This window comes from Schistocerca gregaria, chromosome 1 (genome assembly GCF_023897955.1).
Source record: "Schistocerca gregaria isolate iqSchGreg1 chromosome 1, iqSchGreg1.2, whole genome shotgun sequence".
Classification (NCBI taxonomy): Eukaryota; Metazoa; Arthropoda; class Insecta; order Orthoptera; family Acrididae; genus Schistocerca; species Schistocerca gregaria.
In genome coordinates, this window is record NC_064920.1 from 826116488 (window position 1) to 826141306 (window position 24819).

At 47.7% G+C, this 24819-nt stretch overlaps 1 protein-coding gene across 1 annotated transcript in view; it reads right to left on the reverse strand.

The window, feature by feature from the left end:
• Positions 1–328: 328 nt before the first annotated feature.
• Positions 329–24819, reverse strand: part of LOC126271666 (uncharacterized) — a 40268-nt gene continuing 15777 nt past the window's right edge. The window contains exons 2-3 of the mRNA XM_049974170.1: positions 11228–11432; positions 329–818 (exon numbers count right to left, since the gene is read on the reverse strand). Coding sequence (XP_049830127.1) covers positions 484–818; positions 11228–11432 — 540 coding nt within the window. The 3' untranslated portion in view covers positions 329–483. The remainder of the gene's footprint in view (positions 819–11227; positions 11433–24819) is intronic.

Sequence of the window (24819 nt, forward strand, 5' to 3'; positions counted from 1 at the left end):
ATACACACTTGCGAGGGAAAAAAAAAAATTATTAGATACCAGTCTAATTCATATGTTTTTAAAAGATTTTTCCCCAGTGTAATTGTGTATTAGAGCTGATTTAAGGGCTGTTAGATGGAAGAACTTTGTACCACTAAAGTTTCTAACATGTTAACTATCTGTCATTTTATCAATATGTTATTGAATGTGAAAATACAGTAAGATTTACAAAAGAATTCATGAGCATTAAGTCACAACATGGAATTTTAGTTCAACTACTCCATCATTTACTTTCACTTATAAAATTGTCAATATATTGTGAATAATCACAGCACATCAAATACAATAATTCCATTGATGTTTATATTTATTTTAAAGTAACATTGAGTCTTTTTACAGTCTTTAAAAACAGACACAAACATAAATAAAAGAGCAAGGAATGAAAAACATATTGGAGATATTTAATTACAGAATGTGACACAGCATATAATACAATGCGAAATATCACAGCACAGTTTCAACAGTGCTGCAGTTGCTACAAACTGCCAACAAATGCCCTCCTTCCTCGGCAGTAGTCAACAGAAACTGTGGTGGACAAGCACAGATTTTTTCGTGTCTCTGACTGCAGTCAATCAGTCTCGTCCCTAAAGAAGATAATGAGGTACATCCATGTGCAGGCAGACGGGCAGCACAGCGCATGCACACAAATTCTCCATCAGGTATAAGTGCCAAAGAACCTCGTTGACACAAAGGACACCAACATGCAGGTGGTTCGGCCAGAATAGCTTCCAGGTACTCCTCAAGCAACAACTCGTAACACTCCATAAGCCGTGTCTCAGCTGAAAAAAAGATCAATTTTTAGTATGCTGTGTAGATATTTCATTTTTACATCATGTTTTTTGTTCACTCTATTAATCTAGTTTGAATTACTTTGTCTCAATGTACCAATGACCATACAAGAGTTAGAATATTTTTTTTCTTCCAGTCTGATAAAATTTTGTTGACAGTACAGAAAGTGCATACCCTTTACACATGATTTATTTCTTAACATTCTGGGAGCAATAGAACTTTTATGCTTTTGGGAAACAAAATTATAACTTCATAGCTTTGCCTTTCCCAATACTGATTCCACTACATATTTCGCAAAGTAATTTCAGTTGCTCTATACAGCATTGTTTTTTAATGAGAAAAATGTCATGCAGCACCATGGTTTGGAATTCAGATTAAACTATAATTTGATTGGTTAGTTGAGAAGTTGGAGGAAGCCAATGGCAAGCCACAGCCAAGAGGATCCTGCCTAGCAGAGCACTGTGGTGTTTGGGGTTGATTACAGTTTTGTGTACAATGTGTAACTTTTGCATCATATTACTATATGATCCATACATAAGTGTAATCCCAAAAGTAAGGTCTCCTATTTTTTTTTATAAGTACATAGATATGTTTATTTCTAAGATGGTTTAAATCAGTTTACAGCTTGAACATTGGCTATTTTTCAACACAATCACAATTCTGTCAATGCATTTTTGTAGATGCTGTGGCAGTTTTTGCACGCCAATGTCATACCAGCTCACCGCCATGCTGTTCAGGAAGTTATGAACCTCATCTTTCATCTTGTCATCGGAGCTGAATCGCTGGGACCACAATTAATGTTGACAGGTACTGTGAGACTGAAAAACTCAAATGGGCAATTCAGAAAGGGAGAAGAGGAATGTTGAGCAAGGGTGTACACATTCTCCATGACAACGCTTGCCCACACATCGCTTGGCAAACCATTGCTCTCCTGCAACAGTTTCAATGGAACATAATCACCCACCCACCCTATAGTTCTGACTTGGCATCCAGTGACTATAGCCTATTCCATAGGTTAAAAGAACATTTGGCCAGAAAGCGATTCAGCTCCAACAACAAGGTGAAGGAAAGGTTCATAGCTTTCTGAACAGCATGGCGGTGAGCTGGTATGACATGGGCATACAAAAACTGCCACAGCGTCTACAAAAATGCGACAGAAATGGTAATTATGTCGAAAAATAGCTAAATGTTCAAGTTGTGAACTGATGTAAACCATTGTAGAAATAAACAGGTCTATGTACTTATAAAAAATAAGAGATCTTACTTTTGGGATTACCCTTACACATTATGTCCACCAAGCAGTTAATTCCTACTTCTGCTTCCAAGCTTTTTCTAAATTTCTTAACGATATGTACATTGTCAATGTGAATGAGTGTGTCAATGGCTGCAGATTTATACTGTGCAAGGCATGTATGCATTTTAACTTCTCAGGTCTTTTTTCCAAAACCAAGGTCAACTGACGACATTGCAGGCTGGAGTCTTAATGTTTGAATGGCACAACATTTCGATAACACAACTGGTCGTTAACATCAGGTGCTCTGATCTACTGAACTATCAAGAAAACTACCGATTCTCTTAAATCTACATCCTCATGGGCATCCTGTGGTCATGCTAACAAAGTTGCACCTGCTGTCTGCTCCCCACAGCTGACAGCTGAGTCAGAGACATTTTGTACATGGTCCACTTCCAAACCTGTAGCATTATTCTGTTATTTCTTGGCTGCATCACTGCAGTTTATATCCATGCCTGCTCCCTGCACTGAGACCTTTACTGTGTCTGCAGCTTAAGAGGATGGCTAAGAAGTGCTTTCTTCATTTCCAGAAGAGCCACCTCTGTTTACTGTGTGTAGGGGGAGGGGAGAGGCGTGTTTCTTGTTCAATGACTTGAGCATTGGTCCCAAGCTTCTGGCCTCCACTAGGACACTGGTCACTGGACTTGTTCTAAAAGCTCCCGTCGCTAGACGAACACCACAGTGGTGCACTGGGTCGAGCAAATGCAATGCTGAGGGTGCCACCGAACCATAAACCAGACTCACAAAGTCAAGGTGGGATTGAACAAGGGCTCTGTAGAGCTGCAGCGGTGTAGAGCAATCTGCACCTCAGTTGGTGTTGTTCAGGCAGCGGAGAGCACTCCCACTTAAGTTGACGAAGGTGAGGTAGCCAAGCCAATCGGGCGTCGAATCCTATCCTAAGAATCAATATGTCTCCACTGCACTGAGTGGCTCATCATTAATATAAAGTTCAGGTTCTGGATGAACAGTATGACGCCGACAGAAGAGCATAACACACGACTTCTTGGCTGAAAATTAGAAGCCCATCACTGCACCTTGTGAATGTCTTCCTCTAGGTACCTCTCAGCAACACCAGTAGTGGCGGAGCAATAAGAAATGCAGAAGGCATTTGCATACAGAGAAGGGGAGACCAACAGCCCTACAACTGCTGCTAGGCCGTTAATGAACACTAAAAATAGAGATACACTCAATACAGAGCCCTGCGGAACACCGTTCTCCTGAATATGGGGGGAATTATTGGAGGCACCAACTTGGACATGGAAAGCACGGAGCGACAAAGTTTTGGACAAAAATTGGGAGCGGGCCTTGGAGACCCCCACTCATACAATGCGGCAAGGATATGATGTTGCCAGATTGTGTCTCATTCTTTACGTAAGGGATGGCAACCAGGTGTTGGCGCCTCGAAAAGGCTGTTCAGATGGCAGACATGAGTGACAAAAGATTATCAGTGGTAGAGATGTTTAATCATCTGACTGTGGATCCGATCTGGCCCAGGAGCAGTGTCGGGGCAATGTGCAAAGGCACTGAGGAGCTTCGACTCTGTAAATGGGGAATTATAGGATTCACTGTGGCATGTAGTGAATGAGAGGACCTTACCTTCCAGCTGCTATTTGAGAGTGCGAAAGGCTGAGGGGGGGGGGGGGGGTTAATTCTCTGATGCAGAGGCTCGAGCAAAGTGCTCAGCAATTGCGTTTTGCGTCGGTAGATAACATGCCATTTACGTTAGCACCGGGAACACTGGTTGGGGTCTGGTGCCCAAAAACATGTTTGATCTTTGCCCAGACTAGGGAAGGTGACATATGGCACCCAATGGTTGCGACATATCTCTCCCAACACTCCTGCTTATGTCATTTGATAAGCTGGTGAACGCGGTCATGGAGCCGTTTAAAGACTATGAGGTGCTTCAGTGAAGGGTGCCGCTTATGCGTCTGTAAAGCTCGCCGATACTCCTTAATTGCTTCAGTGACTTCGGCGACCACCAAGGGACTGCCTTTCGCCAGGGGCACCATAAAGAGTGAGGGATTGTGTTTGCTGTCGCAGAACCGATTGTTGTAGTCACCTGCTCAACCATCACATTTATGTTACTGTGTGGGGGAGATTCAATGGTGACAGCGGAGGTGAAAGTTTCCCAGTCCGCCTCCTTTAAAGCCCATCTGGGCAGGCGTCCATGGGCCTGATGCTGGGGCACTGACAGGAAGATGAGGAAGTGGTCACTACCACACAGGTCAACATGTGCTCTCCAGTGGATAGATGGGAGAAGTCCTGGGCTGCAAATTATTAAATCAATGGCTGAGTAACTACCTCAAGCCACACTGAAATGCATGGCGGCCCCAGTATTTAATAGGCTGAGATCAAAATGAGACAGTAAAATTTTGACATCTCTGCCTCGGCCAGTGAGCATGGTGCCACCCCACAGGGGGTTATGAGCATTAAAATCTCCTGAGAGTAGGAAAGGTTTAGGGAGTTGATCAATCAGAGCAGCCAATGCATTCAGGGGTACTGCACCATGAGGAAGATGTACACTGCAGACAGTTATTTCCTGCATTGTCCTTATTGTGACAGTTACAGCTTCAAGAGGGGTTTGTAGGGGGCACAGCTTCACTACAGACTGAGTTTAGGACATAAACACAAACTCCACCTAACACTCTACTATTATAGTCGCTACGGTTCCTGTAGTATCCCTTATAGCCGCAGAAAGCAGGTGTAAAGCTTAACAGCTGCCGTAGCTCAATCAGCTGGTCGGTGGAAAAAACCACCGCAATTCCACTGGGTGACATCATCGCGAGACTGGGAAGGCATGGAACATTCAATGAGGCAGTTTACACCTCAGGGTCACCTGCTGTCACCAACTTTTTGCATGAGCAGCCTATATCCATTTTGTCCGAGGGTCTGGCGTGATCTATATCCTCAGCGAACACCAGAATCTCCACCTCACCTGTAAACGCAGAGCTTGTAGGTGGCAGTGGTGTGGGTGCTACCGCAATTCCCTTGGTCTTGGGGACCTTCTTTTTGGATTTCTCTCGCTGTTCCTTGGGTTTCCCTGGCTGGGAGGACTTCACAAATTCAGTCTCCAGGACTGAGGATGAGCATGAAGCCCTATGACCAGCTGCTTTTGGGATCTACAGCCACTGGCGGAAACCTGGGAAGGGAGTGACCTAAGGGACCCCTTCCTAGTGAGAGGAGCCAACGAGAGGAGCAAAGAAGCCTTATGCTTCTCTGGCTCGGAAGTGGGGACTGAAATCCCCGATGGCTGGGGAGGGGGGTATTGCTTCCGAAGTAGGTGGTGTGGGAGCATCAGGGAGGGAAGTGCCTGCCCCCCCCCCCCCCCCACCATCAAGGGGACAGGTGTAGTCTCCCGGTTCTGAATGGTGACAGGAATTTGAGCAAATGATGGGGCAACAATTGTTCTCGCAGTGGTGGTGTAAGATGAGGTCATAGCCACAGGATGTAGGCATTCAAACTTCCTCTTGGCCTCAGTGCAGGTCAAATGGTCCAGAGTCTTATATTCCATGACTTTCCTCTTCTGTTTCTGTAAAATCCTGCAGTCTGGCGAGCAAGGTGTATGATGCTCACCGTCATTGACACAGATGCGAGGCCGGGCACATGGAGGATTGGGATGTGATGGACACCCACAATCTCGACATGTGATGCTGGATGTACAGCAGGAAGACATATGGCCGAAATTCCAACACTTAAAGCACTGCATTGGAGGAGGGATATGGGGCTTGACGTCACAGTGGTAGACTATCACCTTGACCTTCTCGGGCAATGTGTCAACCTCAAAAGGCAAGATGAAGGCACCGGTGGCAACCTGATTGTCCCTCAGACCCCGATGGACATGCCAGACAAAACAGACTTTTCAGCACTCTAAGTTGGCGCGCAGCTTGTCGTCAGATTGCAAAAGAAGGTCCCTATGGAATATACTACCCTGGACCATATTTAAGCTCTTATGAGACATGATGGTAACGGAAACATCCCCAGCTTCTCACAAGCAAGTAATGCCCGTGACTGGGCAGAAGATGCTGTTTTTATCAACTGACCCTGACCGCATTTTGGATAAGCCCTCCACCTCCCCAAACTTGTCCTATAAATGCTCTACAAAAACCTGAGGCTTCATCGAGACAATGGAGTGCCCATCAGCTCTCGTACATACTAGGTACCGGGGCGAATAAGGTTCGCTACCATCCTTAGCCCTGTGTTCTTCCCATGGTGTGGCCAGGGAGGGGAACGACTTAGGATCATACTTCCTTGCTTTGTAATTAGACTTGGAACACTTAGAGACTGCTGGCGTTTGATCACCAGCAAGTGATGATGTGGTACGTTTCATCATGCGTCATCTGCCCTGATGCCACCCACTCTGACCAGGGGCCCTCCCCATGGGTGCCATTCAGCCACAGCAAAGGACACCTGACAGGATGGCCATTGCCCCAGGTTGAGGGGCACCTACCCCTTTGCGTAAGTGGGGCATTAATGGTGCAGGAATCAGCAGGTGCTACAACCAACAGGGTACATGGCAGCCCCATCACAATGGACTGGCTACCATGCTGGATATGACGTGCAAAAAATTACATGGCCATGATTGGTGCAGAAAATGACACTGCATAGTGGGTGGAGGAAAATGAACACAGGAAGATGTCCTCACCTAAGAGATGGAGGACGAGCGGGACTGCAATGCCACGATGAGGAAGTGGGGTAAAGATCTCAACGCACGATAGACACGATGCACCAAGTAAGGCGCCGTTTCCTGATTGGCTCGCTGTTCGGGAAAATTTTGAAAAATGGAGGTCAAACCCAACAGGGGACCATAAAATAAAAGGCTGAAAGGTGTGGACTCCTTTTAGTCGCCTCTTATGACGGGCAGGAATACCTCGGGCCTATTCTAACCCCCGGGCCCGCATATGTTGCCCCACATTGAGCAATACCTCTCAACAAATACATGTAACTATCAGACTCAGAAGTCGGGTGTCTTTAAGATCTCAAAATGCCCTGTCAGATGAAGAGGATTGGATCTGAACTTCAGCATTTACAAGAGAATTTCCACACGTCTTTTGCCATATCCAAATTCTAAATGCATTTCATATATCAGCATCTTGGCAGAAAGAAAAAGTACAGGTGGGAAAAACAAATGCAATGCCCCTACGCAGAGGCAATCTCTGCAAAAACCACGAAAACCTTTAATAAACATAAATGGCAAATGTATGACAACTGCTGAAAAAGACAAGCATCCTAACAGGCAATGTAAAGGACAATTTAAGCTTGCAGAAGCCAGAAAACTACAATGTTCATTGTGAATGTGGTATCTCATATTAGCCAAATTATCAGAACAGTGGAAGTTTGACATGTGGAAAACTAACTCCACACTAGGCTTTGTCACTCTTGTGAATCTACAGTGGCTAAGCACTGTCTGGATACAGAAATTCCACAAATTACGATGTGATGAGAACCCTTGGTTCAGTGCTCGAAAGTTCCCAGAAAGTTTCATTAGGGGGCCAACTAAACTCAAATTATGAGTAAATGTACTGGGGGCTGGTGATCATGTGAGAATGTGCTGCAGCACACAGTAAATATGGCAACAAAATTATGCCATTTCTCTTCAAATGAAGCAGGCAAACAAAACAGATAAAACATGCTTTGTAGCACTCTCCCCATGATAACTAGAAGCTGGGGTTGAGTGCCGAAATGACAGTCAGCTGCACAACAACACTCAGAGAAGGGATGTGGTTGTCTGCTTTCGACCTTGCATGCCCTGATGTAATGTTATCCCAGATGGTGTAACACCATGCTCAATGTACCAGGTCAATATTTTTCTTTGAGCAATACATGCAAAGTATTATGCAACAATGTAAGGAAAGAGTGACTGATACTTACCAAAAAGGTTGCATGTTAAGTTGCAGGCAGGTACAATTAAAAGACACTTATGCATTAGCTTCCAGTCACAGTCTTCTTCAGAAAAATAACACACATTTACTCACACAAGCAAGCACACCTCATGCACACATGACTTATCTAGGGCCAGAATACAACTGTCACATGGAATGGAAGCAGCAATTTACAGGGGGCAGTAACAATGGATGACAGTGTATGGGTGGATGAGGAAGGGGGAGCACTGTGTTACAGAGTGTACAGGGACTAAATTACCAACAGTCAGAGTGCAAGCAGGCTGTGGGACAGAGTGTTGAAGAGGAGGAAGGGGAAAAGTGAAAAAGGAGAGTGGTGGGGAAAGATTGGTGGGTGTGACAAGCAAAGTGATGGGGGCTTTAGAGGTGCAGTTTTTACAATATTGCCACATCCAAAGTGGTCTAGACCATGGACTAGCGATTCATTGGCCTGGGCTTAAATCCCAATGCTACCAACATTTTTTTTCCGATTTTATTATACTCCCCACAATGTTAAAACCTCAATTATAAAATTTAATTTTTTGACTGTTACAGACACGCCCTCTACATTCCACTCTTGAGGCGGCTTTGTTGTTTCTGTTTGCCGAACTAATGCTTCTGCTATGAAATACACATCTGAATTTAGGAAAACTATTAGGTGAAAAAAAAAATGATTTTTGCAAATCTTAAATTCAGATATCTTCACTCAATAAATGACAATTTCTTCTCATTATTCATCATAGTTACTGTGCTGCATCAAATTAAGTAAAATACTGCAAAAAAATTTAAAGAGTCTGCAGAGTTAAAATGCATCGTGTGAACTTTGCTTATGGTTGATTTTAATCCGTACATTGTTGCGTATGAAATGTAGGTAAGATATTAAATTTTCTTTGAAACCGAGTGCAGAATGATCTCTTATTTCATCTTCAAGTTATTAGTTTTTACATCCATCACACAGTCGGATGCGACATGCCCATTTTCATCCTGTGACAATAGTCATATTTCATAAACAGTTCAAGACATTGAAATGAGGCTTTTTTTGTACATGATAGCACACAAACAGGCACATTATACAATAAATGATCTAAACTTTTTCTTCACTAAGGTAATGAAGTAAGTTATCTGCAGCACTGAGAGGGCTGACTGTACGGAATGTGTGAACAGCATGTAAGTTCTCTGAAGGTTTCCAGGAAGAGTATGAGGGATTTTCGAGCAGTTGCCCATGTAAGAGTCCCACAGTCAAGTGGTCAAATACACAGACTGCAAATTTGATAGCAATGTTAAGTGACTGATTATAAAATTTCAACAGTATTAATACATTCCATGTACTTACAATTACTATTCTACTAAATCAAATGGCTATAGCAATCATTATCACGCACTGGTAAAATTTTGCATGAGCCACCACTGGGTAAATGTTATCGACAGATACTACCAGCTCAAGAAAACTCAGAACTCTGGATGGCCAGTCGTAGGTTTGAACCGTCATCTAATGGAATGCGAGTACAATGAGCTAACCACTGTGCCACCTCACTCGGTACGAAAGCTATGACACCTGTCACATCTTTTCATTGAAATGGCACACTAATACCTGTAAAGCTGCTGAATCAGTTTGCAGTTTCAAGATTAGGTACAATTTTCTAGTATTTGTAACCAGCATCAATTCCTCATGTAATGAAGTTTTAACAAAACATTCCACAGGAAAATAGTGCTGACTCTACAGAAGTCTTCATGATATTCAGTAAAACACTTGTGTAAGTTATACAACTGAGAATACTTCTCACCCTACACCTCTTTTTACCTGTTAGTAAGAAGTAATCCCTATTTCTTTCTTATATTCACACCTTTCCGTTTTTTTTTTTCCATCTCTTATTTTTCCCATCTAGACCTTAACTGTACCATCTTTCCGACATCTCACTCCTCTCCACCTTAGTCCATCTTTACTTCTCACCACCTCCCCTTATTTCTGACTGAAGCTGGCACAGTGCTTACGAATGTACTGTCTGTGACTATCTACTTTCTATATCTACTTTCCATATTCACTTGCTTCTAATTTTGCTACCTGGAGGTAAATATTGGCTAGCCAGTGCTGTCTCATAATTTTACAAATTAAGTCTTAACCTCACCAAGGACTAACTATATTCAATATAAAACAAATAAAAATTACAATCTGGAAGCATAAATAGATATCATTAACCATATTCTAAATGAAAGAATGTGTCACATTCCTTAGGGCCAATCTTGATGACAATGTAAAACAAAGTCCACACACAGCTAAATCAGTTCAGCATTACTTTCACTTACAACAATATCTCACTATGCTTACTCTATGACAACAGTATTTCTTTCAAGCAGTTTCACACTATGTAGTGCTTTTGCAGTTCTCTTGGGACAATGCCACTTAATACATAGAATTGTTGCTGCTTGCATGTGCCGAATAAATATTTTAAGTGAAGTAACTTCACATTTTGCAGAAACCTTTGACTTCTTACACTCACTTCCTAATACACGTTCTCCTTAACAGTATACCTTGCCGCCGCTGCCCCCCCCCCCCCCCCCCTCCCCAGAGCGATGGATTTACACAGCCACAACAGAAGAAAGAAACATTTCTACATCAATAAGCTCCTATTATAAAAGACAAAAACTTAGAACGCCAGAAATTAAAACATTTCTTTTTGGCCATTCATTCTACAAAATATCATTATCCAAATTCAAGACTAGAAGAAAACAGTTAGCAGCATAAATAGCAGCAATGTTAATTGTAAACAGGTAAGTTACTTTTTATTCAAATCTACAGTCATATAAACACTAAGCTACCAGTAGATGAGCAGCAGCTATTTGAAATAACTGTAGATGTAAAAGCTTTCTTTCAAAGTAACAACGTTGCTCTTAATTTTATTACGTTAAATCTAGCATGTTCTATCCCAAGTTATACAGAGCAGTGAGGGGATAATTACTTAAGGTCACACTGCATATCCCTCTCTTTTTACTACTACTCATTTCATCTTACAGCCACCAATCATCAATACTGTGTGTTTTTTGATGGTGGTAATTTTCTAGCTTACACTTCAATGTCGTGAAAAACAACTAACCATATTTTACTATATAGTCCATACCCACAAAAATTTGACATCTAAGATATGAAGGAGATCTTGAGTGGTCTCATCATTTCACTTTCAGAAGTGTCATTTCACATTCCATCATAATATTAAATAAAAGTAAATCGTTTTACCTTCTTTTTGGACAGTTTCTTCTTCTTTTTCTATTGTAAATTCCTCCTCAGAATCTCCATCCATACTTCCTGAAGGTGCCTCTACTATATCCATTACTTCATCACGTATTGTATCTGATAAAACATTTTGTAGTTCATCATTTGGCAAGTTTCGGAGGAGGTTCATAATCTTCCCACGGTCCTGTTTCACTCGTTTGTGGCAGCGCTTGAAATGAAATAGGTCATTCATTGATAACTGGTATTGTTCCTATACTGTACTTCACAAATAAAGGGTGCAACAATAGAAAAACTACACTTTCATGCTGCAAACAACTGAGTCAAATCATTAGTGTAATATAGATAAGAAAATACAGGCGTATAAATAACAATGCTACATAAAATAATTGTGTATTACTGTGTGCTGTACATCATTTGATGTATATTTGCAGTTACAGTTGGTAGCTGGAGACATGAAGGTCACCAGGTTCTTTTTCAGACATCACTGTGACCGGAAAAAGATCCTACAAGACAGGACCAACGACGACTGAAGAGAATCATTGAACGTGGCAGAAATAGAACCCTTCCGCAAATAGTTGCGGATTTCAAAAGGCCCTCAATAAATGCCAATGTGTGAACCATTCAACGAACCATCAACAATATGGGCTTTCAGAGCTGAAGGCCCACTGGTGTACCCTTGATGACAGCATGACACGAAGCTTTATGCCGTGCTTGGACCTGTCAACACAGACACTGGACTGTTGATGACTGGTAACTTGTTGTCTGGTCAGATGTGTCTCACTTCAAATTATATTGAGCGGATGGGCGTATATGGGTAAGGAGACAACCTCATGAATTCATGGACCCTGCATGTCAGCAGGGGACTGTTCAAGCTGGAGGAGGCTATGCAATGGTGTGGGGCATGTGCAGTTGGGTGATACGGGGCCTATGATATGCCTAGATATGACTGACAGGTGACACATATGTAAGCATCCATCTGATCATCTGCATCCATTCATGTCCATTATGCATTCTGATAGACCTGGGCAATTCCAGCAGGACAATGTGACACCCATGTCCAGAATTGCTACAGAGTAGCTCCGGGAATACTGAGTTTTAACACTTCCGCTGCCCACCAAACTCCACAGACAGGAACATTATTGAGCACACCTGGGATGCCTTGCAACGTGCTGTTCAGAAAAGAACTCCAGCCCCTTGTACGCTTACGGATTTATGGACAGCCCCCTGCAGCATTCATGGTGTCAATTCCCTTTAGCACTCCTTGAGACATTAGTAGAGTCCATGCCACGTCGTACTGTGGCACTTCCGCATGCTCGTGAGGGGTCCTGCACAATACTAGGTAGGTGTACCAGTATCGTACGCCTTCCGCATGTCGAAGAAGACGGCAACCAGATGTTGGCCGCGTGCAAAGGCTGTACGGACGGCAGACTCTAGGGAGACCAGATTATCGACGGCAGAGCGGCCTTTACGGAACCCTCCCTGAGACGGAGCCAGAAGGCCTCGAGACTCGAGGAGCCAACTCAACCTCCGGCTCACCATACGTTCTAGCAACTTGCAAAGAATGTTGGTGAGGCTTATGGGGCGGTAGCTGTCCACCTCCAGCGGGTTCTTGCCAGATTTCAACACGGGGAGGACGATGCTTTCTCGCCATTGAGACGGGAACACACCCTCAACCCAGATGCGGTTGAAAACATCTAGGAGGCGTCGCTGGCAATTCACAGAGAGGTGTTTCAGCATCTGGCTGTGGATGCGGTCTGGCCCAGGAGCCGTATCAGGGCAAGCAGATAGTGCACTCTGGAATTCCCAGTCGCTGAAAGGAGCATTGTACGACTCCGCATGGCGCATGTGAAAGGAAAGCCTCCAACTTTCCAACCGCTCTTTCCGGGAGCGGAAGGCCAGTGGGTAATTCGTAGATGCGGAACACTGAGCAAAATGCGCTGCTAACCGGTCCGCAATCGTGTCGGCGTCAGGACACACCACTCCATTCAGCGAAAGCCCAGGGACAGAGACAGGCGGCCGATAGCCATGGAGTCGCCTAATCTTAGCCCAAACCTGCGATGCAGAGGTACGGACGGCAATGGTGGAAACATACCGTTCCCAGCACTCCTGCTTCCGTTGGCGAATAAGGCGTCGGGCACGGGCACGGAGCTGTTTAAAAACGATGAGGTTCTCCAAGGACGGGTGCCGCTTATGGCGTTGAAGAGCCCGACGGCGATCTCTAATCGCCTCTGCGATCTCGGGCGCCCACCAAGGCACAGTCCTCCGCCGAGGGGACCCGGATGAACAGGGAATCGCAGATGCCGCCGCAGAAACGATGCCGGTGGTGACCGACTGAACCACCGCATCAATGGTGTCATGGGAAGGAGGTGCGATAGTGGCGAGAGAGGAGAACAAGCCCCAATCAGCCTTATTCAGAGCCCATCTGGAGGGGCGTTCAGAAGAGTGACGCTGTGGTAGTGACAGAAAGATGGGGAAATGGTCACTACCACATAAGTCGTCATGGACACTCCAGTGGATGGATGGTGAAAGTCCGGGGCTGCAGATAGAAAGGTCGATGGCCGAAAATGTGCCATGGACTACGCTGAAATGTGTCGGCTCTCCCATGTTTAAGAGGCAGAGGTCAAGCTGCGAGAGAAGAGTCTCGACATCTCTACCCCGGCCAGTAATCGCGGCGCTACCCCACAGGGGGTTATGGGCATTAAGGTCGCCCAGTAACACAAAAGGAGGAGGCAGTTGTGCTATCAATGCAGCCAACACATGACGCGAGACATCACCATCTGGCGGAAGATACAAACTGCAGACAGTAATAGGCTGAGGCGTCCACATCCTTACAGCGACAGCCTCTAAAGGTGTGTGAAGAGGTACACATTCGCTGTAGACAGAGTTAAGGATGTAGACGCAGACTCCACCAGATACCCTCTCATAAGCTGCCCGGTTCTTGTAATAACCCCGATACCCACGTAGGGCAGGGGTCCGCATTGCCGGAAACCAAGTTTCCTGTAGGGCAATGCAGAGGAAAGGGTGACTGCTGATGAGTTGGCGAAGCTCAGCAAGGTGGTGGAAAAAAGCGCTGCAGTTCCACTGGAGTATCGCTTTGTCCATGTCCGAAAAAGGCGTGAAGGGGCCGAGGAGGCAGATCACGCCACTGGGTCACCTGCTGCCACCAATGGAGGACCAGTACAATCTGCTTCCATGGTGTCTGAGGGTCCGGCGAGGTCCAGGTCCTCAGCCGACACACGGATATCCACCTTATCCTCGGACGCAGGGCCTGTAGGGAGCAGTGGAGTGGATGCCACCGCGTGTTCCTTGGCCTTAGAGGTCTTCTTCTTCGTCTTGTCTCTCTGGTCCTTGGGTTTAATTGGCTGGGAGGGCTCCAGCGAGTCAGTCTCCGGGACGGAGGAGGAGCGGGAAGCCCTGCGGCCAGCCGCTGGTCTGCTTTTCTTCCATTGGCTGACGTCACCCTTCCCAGAGGCGGAAACCTGGGAAGGAAGGGACCCAAGGGACCCTTTCCGTGCTATTCGAGCCGGGGAAGTTTGAGGCTTCCCCAGCTTGGAAGTGGGGACTGATGTCCCCGATGGTTGGGGGGTTGCTGCTCCTGAGGCAGGTAGTGCAGGAGCAGCAGGGAGTGAAGTGCCCCCCACCATCAAGGGGGCAGGTGTAGCATTCCGGCTCTGAGAGGTGGCAGTCTGAGGGAGAGCTAATGGGGCCATAACAGTAGTAGCTGCGGCGTAAGAGGCAGTCATTCGAACAAGATGGAGGCGTTCAAACTTCTGCCTGGCCTCAGTGTATGTCAGGCGCTCCAGGGTCTTATACTCCATGATTTTGCGCTCTTTCTGGAAGATCCTGCAGTCCGGCGAGCAAGGCGAGTGGTGCTCTCCGCAGTTTACACAGATGGGAGGCGGAGCACATGGAGTATTGGGATGTGATGGGCGTCCACAATCTCGACATGTGAGGCTGGAAGTACAGCGGGAAGACATATGCCCGAACTTCCAGCACTTAAAGCACCGCATCGGGGGAGGGATAAATGGCTTGACGTCACAACGATAGACCATCACCTTGACCTTCTCAGGTAAAGTATCACCCTCGAAGGCCAAGATGAAGGCACCGGTGGCAACCTGCTTATCCCTTGGACCACGATGTACGCGCCGGACGAAGTGAACACCTCGCCGCTCTAAATTGGCGCGAAGCTCGTCATCGGACTGCAATAGAAGGTCCCGATGGAATATTATGCCCTGGACCATATTAAGACTCTTATGGGGCGTGATTGTAACCGGAACATCCCCCAGCTTGTTACAATCGAGTAACCGGCGGGACTGGGCGGAGGACGCCGATTTGATCAAAACCGAGCCCGAGCGCATTTTGGACAAGCCCTCCACCTCCCCGAACTTGTCCTCTAAGTGCTCGACGAAGAACTGAGGCTTCATGGATGTAAAGGATTCACCATCAGCTCTCGTACACACCAGGTAGCGGGGCGAGTATGGTTCGCTGGCATCCTTAGTCTTTCGTTCCTCCCATGGTGTAGCCAGGGAGGGGAACGATTTGGGGTCATATGTAGTTGCGTTGTATTGAGTCCTGGAACGCTTAGAGACTGCTGGCGGCTGGCCGCCAGCAAGAGATGATGTACCACGCTTCATTGCGGGTCATCCGCCCTGATGCCACCTACTCCGACCAAGGGCCCTCCCCACGGCCGCCACCCAGCCTCAGCAACGACCACCTGGCAAGATGGCCATTGCCGGGAGTCCCAATGCCCCAAGGAGATAGGCATCTACTCCTTGGCATACGTGGGGAGTTAACGGCGCTGGCATCAGCAGAGCGATCCCTGTGTAGTCAGGGGGCTACAACCAACAGGGTACATGGCGGCCCCACCACAACGGACTGGCTACCGTGCTGGATTTCAGGTGATCTAGTCCAATATCGTCATTGGCGCATAAAGCGACACAGCATAGCAGACTGCAATAAACTGCACCCAAGAACAAATCCACGCCCAAGAGATGGTAGGTGAGCGGGACTGCTAAGCGATGACGACAAACCTGGCTAGAGATGGTAATGCATGATGGACACATTGCTCCTTTTAAGTCGCCCTTCCCCAATCGGCTCGCTCTTCGGAAAATTTAGAAGGATGGAGGTCAAACCCGTTAGGGGACCATCTCACAAGGCCAAAACGTTTGAGACTCCTTTTAGTCGCCTCTTACGACAGGCAGGAATACCGTGGGCCTATTCTTACCCCCGAACCCACAGGGGGGGAAGTGTGTGAAGGCACCATCATTTAAGATCGAGCTGCGCCAATAAATGCTCAACGATGGTGCCTCGACCTGTTGCCACCGACCCACCCCTCAGATGGTTATGTGTGATAAAGTCGCCCAGTAACAAGAAAGGTGGAGGCAATTGAGGTATCAGAGCAGACAGGACATGCTGCGCGACATCACCATCCGGTGGAAGGTAAAGACTGCAGACGGTAACAGCCTGTGGCGTCCACACCCGAACAGCGACAGCCTCTAAAGGTGTGTGGAGAGGTACAGACTCGCTGTGAAGAGATTTCAGGACATAGATGCAGACGCCACCAGACACCCTTTCATAAGCTGCCCGGTTCTTATAATAATCCCGATAGCCACGGAGGGCGGGGGTTCGCATTGCCGGAAACCAAGTTTCCTGCAGAGCAATGCAGAGGAAAGGGTGAAGGCTGGTAAGTTGGCGGAGCTCAGCTAGATGGTGGAAGAAACCGCTGCAGTTCCACTGGAGAATGGTGTTGTCCATGGCTGAGAAAGGCTTGACGGGACTGGGAAGGGAGATTACGCCGCTGGGTCACCTGCCACCTCCGATTTAGCACCTGTGATAGTGCTTTCCATGGCGTCTGATGGACCGGCGAGATGGAGGCCCTCAGCGGACGCCAGAATCTCCACCGCATCCTCAGACGCAGAGCTGGAAGGTTGCAGTGGGATGGCTGCCACCGCGAGTTCTTTGGGCTGAGAGCTCTTCTTGGGTTTCTCACGCCGTTCCTTGGGTCGCACCGGCTGGGAGGGCTTCACCGATTCAGTCTCTGGGACGGAGGAGGATCGTGAAGCCCTACGACCAGTCGATTGCGGGAACTTACGCCATTGTCGGTCGCCAGGCTTCTCGCTGGCAGAAACCTGGGAAGGGAGGGACCCAAGGGACCCCTTGCGAGCGTGGGAAGGCGAAGAAGTTGGACACTTCTCCGGCTTAGAAGTGGGGACGGACGTCCCCGATTGGTGGGATGGTGTTGCTCCTGAGGTAGGTGGCACAGGAGCAACCCGGTGGGTAGAGCCCCCCACTAGCGAGGGGGCTGGAGGAGTTGTACTACTCGTCGATCCGGCCACAATTGGAGAAACAGACGGGGCTAGCACAGGTGTTGTAGCAGCAGCGTAGGAAGATGTCATTCTCGCAGGATGGAGTCAGTCGTATTTCCTTTTGGCCTCAGTGTAGGTTAGTCGATCCAGGGCCTTGTATTCCATGATTTTACGCTCTCTCTGGAACATTCGGCAGTCTGGCGAGCAAGGTGAATGGTGCTCCCCGCAGTTGACACAGATGGGAGGCGGGGCACATGGAGTATTGGGGTGTGATGGGCGTCCGCAATCTCGACATGTGAGGCTAGAAGTGCAGCGAGAAGACATATGGCCGAACTTCCAGCACTTAAAGCACCGCATCGGTGGAGGGATATAGGGCTTAACGTCACATCGGTAGACCATCACCTTGACTTTTTCCGGTAATGTATCCCCTTCGAAGGCCAAGATGAAGGCACCGGTAGCAATCTGATTTTCTTTCGGACCCTGATGAACACGCCAGACGAAATGTACACCTCGGCGCTCCAAATTGGTGCGCAGCTCTTCATCAGACAGCAAAAGAAGATCCCTATGGTAAATAACTCCATGGACCATATTTAAACTCTTATGGGGTGTGACCGTAACGGCAACATCCTCCAACTAGTCACAAGCGAGTAACCGTCGTCACTGGGCAGAGGATGCCATTTGTATCAGGACTGACCCAGAGCGCATTTTTGACAAGCCCTCTACCTCCCCAAACTTGTCCTCTAAATGCTCGACGAAGAACTGAGGCTTTGTGGAGAGAAAAGACTCCCCATCAACCCTCGTACAAACTAAGAAGCGGGGCGAATAACTGCTACTGCCATCCTGAGACTTACGTTCCTCCCACGGTGTGGCCAGGGAGGGGAACGTTTTCGGATCGTACTTCTGAGCGTTAAACTGAGCCCGAGAACGCTTAGAGACTGCTGGCGGCTGGCCACCAGCGAGAGACGATGTACCATGCTTCATTGCGGGTCATCCGCCCTGATGCCACCTACTCCGACCAAGGGGCCTCCCCACGGGCACCACCCAGCCACGGCAAGAGCCACCTGGCAGGATGGCCGTTGCCGGGAGTCCCGATACCCCAGGAGGATAGGCATCTACTCCTTGGCATACGTGGGGAGTTAACGGCGCAGGCATCAGTAGAGCGATCCCTGTGCTGTCAGGGGCCTACAACCAACAGGGTACATGGCGGCCCCACCACAACGGACTGGCTACCGTGCTGAATGTTAGGTAACATGTGGTCCATGGTCGCCGTCGGTGCAGAAAGAGGCACTGCACAGTGCAAGGTGTTATCTGCACGCAGAAAAAGAGTCATGCCCAAGAGATGGAGAGCGGACAGGACTGCAGTTCAACGTTGTATAAGCTGGCGAAAGGTCTGATCGCAAGATGGACACAATGCACCAAGTAAGGCGCCCTTCCCCAATCGGCTCGCTCTTTGGAAAATTTTGAGAGATGGAGGTCAAACCCAACAGGTGACCATCACATAAGGCCGAAAAGTTTGAGACTCCTTTTAGTCGCCTCTTACGACAGGCAGGAATACCGCGGGCCTATTCTATCCCCCGAACCCGCAGGGGGACATTGTAGTTGGTTTACATCTCTGGATTGCTGAATACGAGTCAAGCAATACCTCCGTACATTTCCAGCATGCCAATTTAGAGCTATGAAAAGTCATTGGATACACATACATCAGTTGTCCACTTCAGCATGCAGCATCACAGCCATACAGTAGCAGAAGTGGGCAAACATTCCAGCCCTCCAAATTGACACCTACGAGCAGCGCGACATGTTGTTTAAGGGTCTACATAAGGATCTACCTTTTCAGCTATCAATATCCAGTGCGTGAGAAACGAGCTATGTTTATTTGTTTGCATACTGATACATATATCACATAGAATGAATTCAGTGTAAACTAGCAATCAGTGCATACCACCTCAGTTCTCTGAAGTTCTTTTAAAGTCAAGACCATACCAAATTCATTCAATAGTATAGCAATAACTTTGTGTCGATGTACCAAATAGTTAAGACGAGAATTCAACAACCATGGCTCTCACAGGAGATCATCAACAGCCAAAGTGTTGTTACATACATTTGCACAACAGATCAATGTAAAATTTTCACAGAGGTAATGGCATTGCCATCAAATAACAGATCAGATGAATAACAATTTTACCCAATTACATTCAAGGTTGAACAAAATGGATACCAGATTGCAACAGGTGGAATTAATATCAATACTCCTATGACACAGGTCAATTGTAGAATGGAAATTAGAATCTACCTAGGGTTCAAACTCAAACAAGCAGAAGAAATAAGACATACAGTAGGAGATATTACACGACAAGGAAAACAGTCCATTACAACACAGACATGATAATTAAACAGCTTCAAACAGTAGAAACCAGGTAACCATGGACTAAAACAAACATGCAAAAATTGACAAACATATTGAAACAATATCATTCTTAATTAATGAAACTGACATTTGTTACACTGGAGTACTGTAATGAGCACAGAGAAAGTAAATTACATTCACAGGCGAATACCACACACACACACACACACACACACACACACACACACACACACAGTCTCTGGCTACTGAGGCTAGAATGTGAGCAGCAGCACATCATAGGATAGAGAACCGGATTGTGGTGCTAAGGAGGAGGCTGGGATGGGGATGGATAGCACGGTAGAGGTGAGGGACAGTAAATTGCTGCTTGTAGAAGTGTACAGGGACGAGGTGGAGAGAGGGCAGGTGAGGTATATGCAGTTAGGTTAATTGGAGGGTGAGGGGAGGGGTAGGGTGGAGTGGAGGTATGGGAAAATGTGAGAAATAAAAAGACAGGATGTGTTTGAACAGAGGTCTGTGTAGTATTGGAATGGGAACAGTGAAGGGTCTAGATGGGTAAGGACACTGACGAACAAAGGTTGAGGCCAGGTGGGTAACAGGAAGTCCAGTTGTTTCTTGGCCACAATTTGTCTGTGGCCATTCATGCACGTGGCCAACAGACAGGTTGTTGATTGTCATGCCCACGAAGAATGCAGCACAGTGGCTGCAGCTTAGCTGGTAGTTCACATGTCTGGTTTCACAGGTAGCCCTGCCTTTGATGGGATAGGTGATGCTTGTGACCAGATTGGAGTGGGTGGTGGTGGGAGGATGTATGGGACATGTCTTGCATCTAGGGATATGAGCTGTGAGGCAAGAACATAGAGTAGATCCGATGAGTGGTGGATTACCATTGTCAGAGGGGTGGGAAGGATAATAGGTAGGACATTCCTCATTTCAGGACATGATGAGAGATAGTTGAAACCCTGATGGAGAATGTGATTCAGTTCTCCAGTCCTGGGTGGTATTGAGTCACAAGGGGAATGCTCCTCTGCCCCCCCCCCTTTTTTTTTAGGGCGCACAGCTACAATGGTCATTAGCGCCCTGACTAATTTAGGAATGTACCGTGAGGCACAAGGTTAAAACAGCAACTAAAAGGGACAACACTATAAAAGACGTATTAACAGGCATAGGATTAAAAAACTACAGCATAATCAAACGTCCTTAGACAGGTGTGTCAAATTGATAAAACGAAGAACGCGAGCAGCAGCTCCGGGCCAAAACGACCTCCTCCCGCCGAGAAGGACGTCCAAGCTGCGAGAAGAGGTTTCAAGGCCCGAAGCTTGTTGTCCCTAAGTGCAGCCCAATCGGCATGCCACAGCGATAAAATGGGCCAACAAATGGCCGTGCTACAATCTGATGAAGGGACACAACAAGAAGCCGTCCGAGGCTGGAGGACCGCAGCCTTGGCCGCGGCATCTGCAGCTTCTTTCCCAGGGATACCGACATGGCCAGGAACACACACAAAGCTAACTGGAGACCCGTCGTCCACCAGCTGCTGAAGAGTGTGTTGGATCCGGTGCACGAAAGGGTGAACCGGATACGGATCATTGAGGCTCTGGATGGCGTTCAGAGAATTGGAGCAGATGACATAAGCAGAATGTTGGTGGCGGCAGACGTAATGAACAGCCTGATAGAGGGCAAAGAGCTCAGCTGTGAAGACCGGACAATGGCCATGTAGCCGGTATTTGAAACTTTGTGCCCGACAATAAAAGAACACCCGACCCCGTCATCGGTCTTAGAGCCATCTGTATAAATGAAGGTCATATTAACGAACTTCGAACGAAGTTCGACAAAACGGGAGTGGTATACCAAACCGGGGGTAACCTTCTTTGGGAGCGAGCAGAGGTCAAGGTGAACGCGAACCTGAGCCTGGAGCCAAGGTGGCGTGTGACTCTCGCACACTGTAAAGGTTGCAGGGAGTGAAAAATCAAGGTGTTGAAGGAGGCGACGAAAGAGAACGCCAGGGGGTAGCAGGGCAGAGACACACAACCCGTATTGACGGTCGAGAGAGTCGTCAGAAAAGGAACGATACGATGGGTGGTCGGGCATTGACAGTAACCGACAGGCGTAACGACAAAGCAGTATATCGCGCCGGTAGGTGAGTGGCAATTCACCGGCTTCAGCATGAAGACTCTCAACGGGACTAGTATAAAACGCTCCGATCGCAAGCCGTAAACCCTGATGTTGTATGGAGTTGAGGCGGCGTAAGATGGACGGCCGTGTGGAAGAGTATACAAAGCACCCATAATCCAGCTTTGAGTGGACGATCGACCGACATAGGCGAAGTAGGACGGTTTGATCCACTCCCCACGATGTGCCACTGAGAACACGGAGGACATTTAGAGAACGGGTACAACGGGCAGCCAAATATGACACATGTGGAGACCAACGAAGTTTCCTGTCAAATGTAAGACCTAAAAAATTTGTTGTCTCCACGAATGGGAGAGGACCGTGACCGGGCAAGTGCATTTGCGAGTTCCCACATGGTGAATGGGGCATCGTAGTTTTCACAATTTGAGGAGTGGAAATTAGGTGGCCGAGCCTCCTCTGCCTGTTTTCGGGGGAGGAAGGCAGGCGTGTAATGAGTGGAGCTTGAAACCTCTGCGAAAAAGCGGCCGAAGGCATTGGAGACATCCTCAGGGTCCACAAGGACGTCATTCGCGACCATCAAGCCAGAAACTGGTGAGTGGACCTTAGTGCCAGATAGCCGGCGCAGGCTACCCCAGACAACAGAAGAAGGAGTAAAACTGTTGAAGGTGCTTGTGAAAGCAGCCCAGCTGGCTTTCTTGCTTTCTTTAAAAATACGACGACACTGCGCACGTAATCGTTTATAATTGATACAATTCGCCACTGTAGGGTGGCGTTTAAAGGTGCGTAAAGCACGTCGACGAGCACGTAAGGCGTCTCTACATGCTGCGGTCCACCAGGGGACCGGTACGCGGCGTGGAGAAGAAGTAGTGCGAGGGATGGAATATTCAGCAGCAGTGAGAATGACTTCCGTGAGGTGTGCGGCCTGACTATCGCAGCTTGTGAAGGTTGGATCCTGAAAGGTCGCCCTGGAAGAGAAGAGCCCCCAGTCTGCTTTGGAGATGTTCCAACTAGTTGAGCACGGAGAGGGGGTATGATGCAGGAGATGAATAACACACGGGAAAAGGTCGCTCGAATATGTATCAGAAAGCGCATACCACTCAAACCGGCGTGCAAGTTGGGTAGTACATACAGAGAGGTCTAAATGGGAATAGGTGTGAGACGAGTCTGAAAGGAAAGTAGGGGCGCCAGTATTGAGGCAGACAAGATTGAGCTGGTTGAAAACGTCTGCTAACAGGGAGCCCCTCGGACAGGATGCTGGAGAGCCCCAAAGAGGATGGTGAGCATTGAAGTCTCCAGTTAACAAAAATGGTGCAGGGAGCTGAGCAATAATTTGCAGCACGTCTGCCCTGGTAACGGCAGATGACGATGGAGTGTAAACGGTACAGATGGAAAATGTAAAAGTGGGGAGAGTAATGCGGACGGCAACTGCCTGCAGGCCGGTGTGCAATGTGATGGGATCATAGTAGATATCATCCCGGACCAGCAACATAACCCCTCCATGAGCCGGAATACCTGCCACAGGTGGTAAGTCAAAACGCACAGAGGTGTAGTTTGCCAAGGCAATTTGATCGCATAGGCGTAGCTTCGTTTCCTGGAGGGCTACGACAAGCGGACGGTGCAAGCGGAGCAGCAATTTCAAGTCCTCTCGGTTGGAGCGAATGCTGCGAATATTCCAGTGAATAAGTGCCATCGTGAGAAGAAGATGCAAGAAGGGGTCATCTCGAAGGCCGCTGAGGGCCTGGCTTCGAGCGAGCACTGCCGCCGCTAGCAGGAGGCGGACATTCATCGTCCATTTGTTCTATAGGTTCATCGGCCATCTTGTGAAGATGGCCGGGAGGAGGAGCTTCCTCCGCTGGTGAACGGCCAGATGTTCGGCTACCAGCGGTGCGGCCAGGCGAAACGGATGACAGCCTGGGGTGGCAAACGCTGGGTGGCGCAGGAGGAGAAATGCGCCGTGGCGGGGAAGGAGAACTGTGCTTCCTATGAGCCTTCTTGGAAGGTCGTTTTGTGGAAGGATTTGTCGATGGCTGAGGGTTCAAGGTACATAGAAGGTCTGCACGAGACGGTTCCTTCTTGAAGGCCCGTGCTTCTAATTTCTGGGTCTTCGTCCTGCCAGAAGCTGATAAAGGAGCTTGTGTCGGAAGGGCGACGGGAGGAAGAGGAGACGTTGACCGGGCGATCTTAGCACTGGCCGAACGGACGACCGTAGTGCTGAATATCAGATCGCATGTCTGCGTCGCCACCTCCCTGGTGGTCCAAGGAGAGGCGAGGACAGTACTGTACTTCCCTGCTGGGAGCAACGTGGGATTCCTACTAGCGAATAGCTTGCGAGCAGCCGAGGTAGAGACTTTATCTTTGACCCGAATTTCTTGGATACAGCATTCTTCCTTGTAGATAGGACAGTCGCGGGAGGACGCTGCATGGTCACCGTGACAGTTCACACAACGAGGAGACGGAGATGGACAGTCACCCTCTTGGGCATCCCTGCCACAAGTCACACATGTAGCCACATTGGAACAAGACTGGTGAGTGTGATTAAAACTCTGATACTGGTAGCAGCGCGTAGGTGTCAGGACATAGGCGCGAACAGAAATAACCTCGTAGCCCGCTTTGATGCGCGACGGCAGCTGAACACTTTCAAAGGTCAAGAAAAGTTTCCGGTTCGGTACAAGGTCATTGTAGTACTTTTGTCACTGGTGGCTGGTCAAGTTTTCGTTTGTGGGCAGAAGTCGAGAGGGAAGAAGAAGAAGAAGAGAAATCCATTGCAGAGGAATCCCCCCACGATTGCCAGCTCT